This window comes from Aphanomyces astaci, assembly GCF_000520075.1.
Source record: "Aphanomyces astaci strain APO3 unplaced genomic scaffold supercont1.3, whole genome shotgun sequence".
NCBI classification, from domain to species: domain Eukaryota; phylum Oomycota; class Saprolegniomycetes; order Saprolegniales; family Verrucalvaceae; genus Aphanomyces; species Aphanomyces astaci.
Window position 1 is genome coordinate 5,278 of NW_009798266.1, and position 8,227 is coordinate 13,504.

General features: G+C 55.9%; 1 protein-coding gene across 1 annotated transcript; it reads left to right on the forward strand.

Annotated features, from left to right (window-relative positions):
* Positions 1-3,689: 3,689 nt before the first annotated feature.
* Positions 3,690-8,166, forward strand: H257_01623 (hypothetical protein; the record flags this gene model as incomplete). Its single annotated transcript, XM_009824923.1, has 7 exons — positions 3,690-4,225; positions 4,263-5,103; positions 5,125-5,401; positions 5,454-6,922; positions 6,972-7,473; positions 7,612-7,895; positions 7,963-8,166. The coding sequence occupies 7 exons, from the start codon at positions 3,690-3,692 to the stop codon at positions 8,164-8,166; spliced, it is 4,113 nt and encodes a 1,370-aa protein (XP_009823225.1).
* Between the last annotated feature and the right edge of the window lie 61 nt (positions 8,167-8,227).

Consider the following 8,227-nt stretch of genomic DNA (forward strand, 5'->3'; position numbering starts at 1 on the left):
TGATACAGCCTTCTTTACCTAGTGTCTCCACCGCACGGCAGGCTAAACCCTCTACTTATCAGTTTGTTCTTCAAGGCAATGTGTGTTGTACTACAATCTTTATCAAATTCATCAAGTTGCGTCACTATCACCCCCTTATGATATTCTAGTTGGCGCTTACGCTGCACACCAGCAGAATCGTGGCATCAATTGGCTCGATCAAGGTTGTTGGGTGCGCATTGCTTTCGAGCAAACAATGGAGTATTTTCGAGCGCGGCCTTAGATCATTTTCGAGCGACCCACGTCCACCTGCATGGGAGCGACGCTTTAACACATGCTGGAAACAGTGTGTAATGAAAGTAGCGAATGCAGAGTACTCAACCCATTACTAATACATGAAAAACCTCAACAGTTGGCTTTTCAGTTGTCCTCGGTTTCTGAACCCGGAGTTCCTTGCGTGTAAACACCCCATCGCATGTTTATGTATTATTTTTGACCTATTTACTTCAAAGCATCAATATTTTGAATGACCCTATTTCTTGCATCTTTTCCGTACTTGAAGTGATTCTGATCCCAATTCTTTGATGTGGCGCGATGCACATCGTGATGAACGTTATGTCAATATTTGTAGACGATGTTCATCGGGGGAATTTGGTGGATGAGGTGACTTAGCGAGGGGGGGACTTTTGGCGATCGAGTAGTAGTCTTGCGCCAAAATCTGGACGTAGTTGGAGCTGGCATCAAAACTTCAGGCATAACCGTGATGGTACAAGGGGTTACCGGCGACGTCGAAGGTGACTTGGTCGTGGTGCTAGGTGCATCCATGGCAGTCGCAGCAGCTGCCGACGTGGAACAACACACCTGGGCCTACCACGTCTCTACCCAGAACACTACGACAGATCCCCGCGCCACCACCAATACATCTGCAATCACACCAGCAGTTCCTGCCACGCTCAGGATGACCACGTTGCAGCCTGACAAGAGACGTCACTTTTGCTACTTGATCCAAGTAGCAAAAGTCCGGTCCATCGCAGCCGCACATTTCACAAATTCAAAGAATGGCGAAAAGAGCTGGTCAAATCCTAACCACATTGTACCTGATGTATTCGACTCGAATTACTGAGACGGAAAGTAGTAGACCTGTGGTGCCTGCTCCTTGCCGTCCATTGGTACGTACTTTTGGTGGTACGAGTACCATATGGATTGGTAGAGTGTATCGACCCATTTATCGGGTCTGAGAGTTTACGTAGTTTGAGTGGTTCGTTGTAACTCACTTCGCCTTTTACCTTTGAATATTCCAACGTTTTGGTTTCGGTCGGTTTTGAAGTGGTTGAGATACAACAAAGAATTCTTTAGTCAAAGTCTCCTGTCGCCCACAAGTTTCTGTGCATCTACTCGTGTTCGATCTCTCTCGTTTGCAGCGATCTACATTTTACCCAGAATGTCGTCTTCACCCGGAACGGCTGGTCTAGTGCTCCGACGCACCGTCTCACAAGAAATGCAATACGCACCCACGATGTCGTTTCCGACAACGCCGCCAGCTAGTGCGTTGCCGTACGCGGCCTACCCCCCGGAAATCGCTACCGTACAGCGGTTGGGTCAGCACATGGGCAACGAAGTGCAGGCGGCTGTCCACGAACAATCCGCGCCGCTGGATGACGTGCAGAATGCTGTCGGCGCCCATACGCGACATACCTACGAGCAGATGATGCACCTGCACCATCAACAACAGCTGCGAGTTGTTGATGGTGCAGGTGCATCATCTGCTCGTAGGCAAATGGAAATGAACAATCGAAATGAGCTAGAGGAGCAGCGCCGCCGACAAGAAGTCCTCGTCGAGCAGCTGCACGCACAGAAGAAGCAGACTGAGGCCTACGAGCAAGGTTTGCACCAAACTGCCGCCGCGTCTGTCAGGCACGGCGAGCAGCTGGAGGAGATGTGACGTCGGACTAGCGCCCGTTGGCATGCCTTCTCGGCGACCCCGGTGCCGGCTGTTGCAGCGCCCACGACTGCCCCCGCGGTCGCGGGCGTCCAAGTCGCCTGTGGTTTCCAAGAGGTGCCCAAGGCCCCGTCGTTCAACGGCAGCACCAAGGTGCAGATGCGCAACTTCATGGACCAGTACGAAGCGTACGCCGGTGAAGTCAACATCGCGAACGCACAGCACCCCGATGGTGCTCAGATCCAGCGCGCGCCGCTGAGCGCATGCATCGACCCGTTTTCGGTCGAGCGCATCGCTTACTGCGAGATCGGGAAGGCCAGTCACGAGCTGACGGAGGAGGACTGGGTTCGACCCACGCGCCATGCTGCGTGAGGCCGCGTCCTTCACCGATACGATTGACATGGCCGACGCCGTCTCGCACAGCGGGGTCGTGCCGACCGTGTCCCACGAGCTCGTGGATGACCTGGCCAAGAAAGAGGAGGAGCGGTTGCCCTTGGAGATGGACTCATGTTTCCCCGACATGGTTGCCGTCGATGCCACCGGCGAGACCACCAAGGTCAAGGTGGTGTTGGATGCTAAGGTGGTTGAGGCCGTGACCGCCGGCTGCAGAAGTGAGTTTGGCGCCAAGTTGGCCGTGCTCCTCGACAAGTACGTCGACGTATTCCGTTTGAGTCTGGGCCGCGACCCACCAGTCAAGATGCCGCCGTTGAAGGTGCACTTGGCCAATGGGGCGCGGCCGATAAGATGCAAGGCCCGTCGGTACTCCCTGCCACAGCGAGAATTCATGCAGCAGCATGTGAAGGAGTTGGAGGCAGCCGGTTTTGTCTACCGGAACCCCGCCAGCCGATGCCCCCCTGATCGTACGCAAGCCCCACACTAAGGATGAGTTCCGAATGACGGTGGACCTGCGGCCGATCAACAGCCAGACCGAGCAGATCGCCTAGCCGATGTCCATGTTAGAGGTGGAGGTGGATCATTTGAGTGGTGTTGTGTGTTTTTTTCTCCTCGATTTCTTCAAGGGGTACTGGCAGTCCGCCCTCGACCCCAGCTGCCAGGAGATGTTCTCCTTTTTAACCGACACCGGCGTCTATTCCTCCACCCTCATGATACAGGGTGGTAGCGACAACGTATCGTACTGCCAGTCGACTGTGCGGGAGATGTTTTCCGGGCAGTTGTACAAAGGCCTGTTGGCCTGGTAGACGACCTCTTGAGGTACCATCGTACCCGCGAGGGATTGTTGGGTGTACTGGCTGATGTGTTGGCTGTGTGCGCTGAGAAGGGTCTGAAGCTGCACCCGAAAAAGTGCAGCTTCTACGTGACCGAGGCCAGGTGGTGCGGGCGCATCATCAGTGGGACTGGGGTCAAGCATGACCCCGCCCGCGTTGAGACGCTCCAACAGCTTCTGTCCCCCGTGGCTGGTGCTAACCTGCAGCAGTATGTGTGGATGCGCATGAGCATCCCCGGCTACAACGTGCTGGTGCAGCCGTTGGCCGAGATGCTGGAGCGGGTGTTACCGCTGGTGGGTAAGAGGACCAAGCAGGCCTCTGCAGACGTGCTGTTGGAGGACGTCGGCTGGACGGTCGTGCACGACGATTGTTTGGCCAAGACCATGTCCGTACTTGGAAACGTGGTGGAGCTGTGTCACCCTGACCCCCAGCACCGACTTTGTGTGTTTGCTGACGCGTCGGAAGTCCACTTTGGATCTGTGATCACGCAAGTGCCGCCCGACTAGTTGCACCGGCTGATTGACGCCCAGAACCACCAGCCGCTCATGTTCCTGAGCGGCACTTTCACCGGTGCAGCTGGTGGGTGGGCAATTGTGGAGAAGGAGGCGTATGCAATTGTTGAGACGTTGGTCCGTGCGGACTACCTCCTCCATCCCGCCGTAGGTTTCAATTTGTACACGGATCATCGCAATCTGAAATATATTTTTAGCCCAACATCTGTTGTGGCATCTGTGCCCAAGTACACGGCCCAAAAGTTGGAACGGTGGGCCCTGCTGCTGATGGGCTACAGTAATGTCATCCATGACATCCCCAGCATTGGTGCCATCAGCCAGCAGCCACTGCTGATTTCGCCGTTGCGGGACGAAAAGTTTGTTTGGCCAACATTTGTGTCCATCGCCGAAGCCCAGGTGGTCGCCCCTGACGACGTCTTGTCGAGAATGACCAAGAGCCTGGACGCCGTCCACCTGGTGGTGCTGGCGTCTGGCCAGGCGTGGCCTCTACGTCTCGTCGACGACGTGATCTGGGTGCCCGTCACCGCCGCCGAGTTGCAGCTGCGATTGTGCGTGTGTGCCCATGCAAGGTGGCCGGCCACCGCACGGCCAAGGCCACGTTGCCAGCATGGAGTCGTTCTGCCAGTGGACCGGCATGAAGGGCGATGTCGAATTTTTTGTGCGTCGGTGCCTACATTGTACCAGTGCATCTGGCGGTTCGCCGCACCCGCTTGGCGAGGCCCTCCACTCGACCACACCCAATGGACTGATTCATTGGGACTTTGTGTTCATGGGCGTCTCGAAGACAGGCGACAAGTACCTGCTGGTAGTCAAGTGTGACGCCAGCAAGATGGTTTGTTTGTTCCCGGCTCCCGAGGCCACGGTGCGTTCGTTAAGGACTGCCTACTGCAGTGGTTCGCCGTGTTCGGCGTGGGCTACGAGTGGGGTCTCCGACCAGGGGACCCATTTCAAGAACCAAGTAGTCGCGGAGCTCCAGCACGTGCTGGGGGCTCATCATCACTTCACGACTGCCAGTTGCCCATGGGCGAATGGCACAGTAGAGGCTGTGATGTGCCAGTGTCTGTGTCTAGTCCGGGCATGTCTGAGCGAGTGGAGCATGGCGCCCGATCAGTGGCCCGAGGCACCTCATCATCATGCTCGTGCTCAACCAGCTGCCGTCCCCATCTCTCGGCGGTATGCCCCCCGTGGCGCCATGTCTGGCCGTCTGGCAATGTCGCCGGCTGACACGATGGCGTTGCCGGGTCAGATCATGTCGGCCACGCTGGCCGAGGTGGAAGAAGGTCAACGCGAGAACATTGCCGCGGCCCAGCTGGAGCTGGAAGAAATGCACAAACTGATGTCGGTAGAAAACGCATGGAAGGGCGACCGCTGGCGGCAGTACCACGAAAAGAAGAAGGGGATGCAGATGACCCAGTTCATAGTGGGGGACTATGTCCTCTACCAGGACGTATGGGCGCATTTGCGTTAGAAGTTACGGACCAAGTGGTGCGGCCCGGCTGTCGTCACCGAGGTGACGAGCAACTGGGTGTACGCCGTCGAGAACCTGCTGACTCACGAGGTGACTTACGAGGTCCGCCCCGTGCACGGCAGCCGCCTGAAGTTCTACGCGGACGGTGACTTGGACGTGACGTCCGAGCTGCTAGCCCACGTCGCCCAGAACTCAGAATGGGGACCTCTTACGACCACCGACGCCAAGCAGCGGAGGATGGGGGCCCAACTTCAACTCCAGTGGACCTTCATTAGTGGTGACAGATGTCCAACCCCCTCGGATCACCTGTATGGACAGAACATTCCTAGTCAGTTGGGTGAAGAAGCGGGAGACATATGTGGACAAGCTACGGGCGAATGCGCAACGCATGGGTGTCGTCGAGTGGCGACGGAGTGCTGTGGGGTGGATCCCTTCCACTGACTGCAGCCTCCTGAAGGCTACATGCACCTATGTTTGGCGAGTGCCTGTGGAACAACTCAGTGAGGACGACTACCACGACCGCATCATGGAAATCGTCGGACAACCAGAGACCAAGTGGACACCCACCAAGTCAGACATGCAAACATACTGTCGGGCGCTGAGTGTCGACCCCCATGGAGACGTGACCAGTCGCTTGGTGTCATTTATGGAGCGGGTTGATGACGTCATCGACGAAAACGGCTTACGTCAGCAACTCAAAGACTCAACCATGCTGAGAACGTTCGTGAAGGTGGTAGCAGCGCGTGTCACACCCAGCTACCTACGCGACAGAGTCGAAGAGCAAATGAAGACCGTGCCAGCGAACGATCTGGTGGCCTTTGCGGATATCCTACGGGAACAGCTCGACCGAACGCATGACGCGGACATGGTCAACCAACAAAGAAACAGCTATGGTTCGAAGCGTGACCTTGAAGAAGATGACCAAGGGCGCCGCATCACGAAACATGCGAAGAAGGCCAACCAAGCTGTTCGAGATCAGCGGGAATTACGAGAAAATTACCCATGTCCACCAGGTGGATACATCAAGCCGGAACGAAGTGCGGCGGTGTGGTCCCCGTCGACACAAAAGCGAACGGGGGACCCACCAGCCACAAAGTACGGACCGCAAGCGAACTCGCGCCCAAGACACGACGACCGCCATGTCCAAGCGGTGCGTGATGAAGCACGCCCTCGATTCGCACCCGGCTGGGATGACCGTGGTATGCTGTGCTTTGTCTGCCAGCAGCCAGGACATATGGCCCGGGAATGTCCCAACAAAAAAGACGGGGATAGCGGCTATACAAGCTGGGAGAAGGGCAAGAACGCCGTCAAGCGGTTCAAGGCGCGGGAACGCAAAGCGAATATGCAAGCGAAGCGAATGAAGAAACCCCCACCGCCCAGCAAGGAGGATGATGGACGTTGGGTACGGCTGAACAGTGTGCTGGAAGTTCCATACTGCCCGGACACCGGCGCAGACCAAAACATTGTGCCACAAGCCATGGTGGATGAACTTCAAGCGTTACAGCCACAACTTCAAGTTGTCAAATTGGCAGCGCCATTTGTGGGAACAGCATACAATCAGATGCCATTGGAAGCGAGCTCCTACGTGGACCTTACGCTAACAATGAAGACGGCCGCTGGACCAGTCAAGGTGCCAGGCAAGCGCCGCTGCTATGTGGTCAACGACGGAGATGAATTCCTCGTCTCGGACGACACCCTCAAGACCATTGGTATCGACATCGACCGCCTGCTGGAACAGGTGGCGCGCCTGCAAGTGGATGCCGATGCAAAGGAAGGAAGCAAACCTCCTGGAGGAGAGGTTACTCAAGTTGTTTGCACAACAACTACTCGATGCGGGCGTGATCAAGAGCAACCAGCAAAGTGCATGGTGCAGCCCGGTGAACCCATTTCTCAAACCAGATGGGCGCAAGTCATTGAAGTCGACCGACAAATGGAGCGACTATGACGTGCTCAAGAACTATCGGCTAACCAACGACTACGGAGTAGTCAACTCGCTAACCGAGCCGAAAGCAGGGACGATGCCGTTCCAGGCTACCATCCTCCAGAACCTACGAGGCAAGAAAGCGATGGGTGTGTTTGACCTGCCCAAGTGCTTTTGGCAGTTTCCACTACACCCAGACAGCTGGGACATGTTGTCGTTCATGCTGAACGGATGTGTGTACACCCCGGATCGAGTGATGCAAGGCCATGTGGACAGTGCCCTCTACGTGCAATCAACGAACGAGGAGTGCTACAAAGACCTGCTCTACAAGAACATGCTGATCTGGATCGACGACATCTTTGTGTACGCCGACACAGTGGAAGAGTATGTGGATGCCCTCGGGTCGTTCTTCGATCGAGTGGCCCAGGGTTCAAGCTGAGTCAAGACCAAGCTGTTCACGGACCAATTCAAGTGGTGCGGACGCATCATCAGTGGTGATGGCGTCACGCAAGACCCTGAACGCATAGAACATCTGTGTGCGATCCCCTAACCTACGAATGCGGGAGAATTGCAGCAGTTTGTGTGCGCCGTGAACTGGCTGCGGGACTCGATGACAGAGTACGCACAGACCGTCGACCCACTGCAGCAGTGTCTGACGAAGGCCCTCGAAGGCAAGGGCAAGAAGAAGCGAATCGCGTCTAGTGTTCAGTTGGAACCGACCGACGGCGAGAAGCTAGCGTTTGACGCCGTGAAGTCCAAGCTACGATCATCGGTGGAACTGTCTCACCCGCGGGATGACGCCATGATGTGTCTGTTTACGGACGTGAGCGATCATGGATGGTCGATTGTGGTAAGTGGTGGCATTCGATGATGACAGCCCAGTCCAAGAACAACGTCACGAACTGCTCTTGTGTCAGTCGGGGATATTTGCGGGCGCCCAGAAGGCCTGGTCAGTCATCGAAAAGGAGGCCTACCCTATTGCGCGTGCGTGCGAGAAGCTCAATTACATGCTTATGCGACCTACGGGGTTCAAGATGTACTGTGACCACAAGAATCTCATCCATGTATTTGCCCCGGGCGAAGAATGGAAGGCGCACACACGCGGCAAACTCATGCGATGAGCTGCCATTATTGGCGGCTATCGTTATGAAATCATTCACATCGACGGCATCCACAACCTTT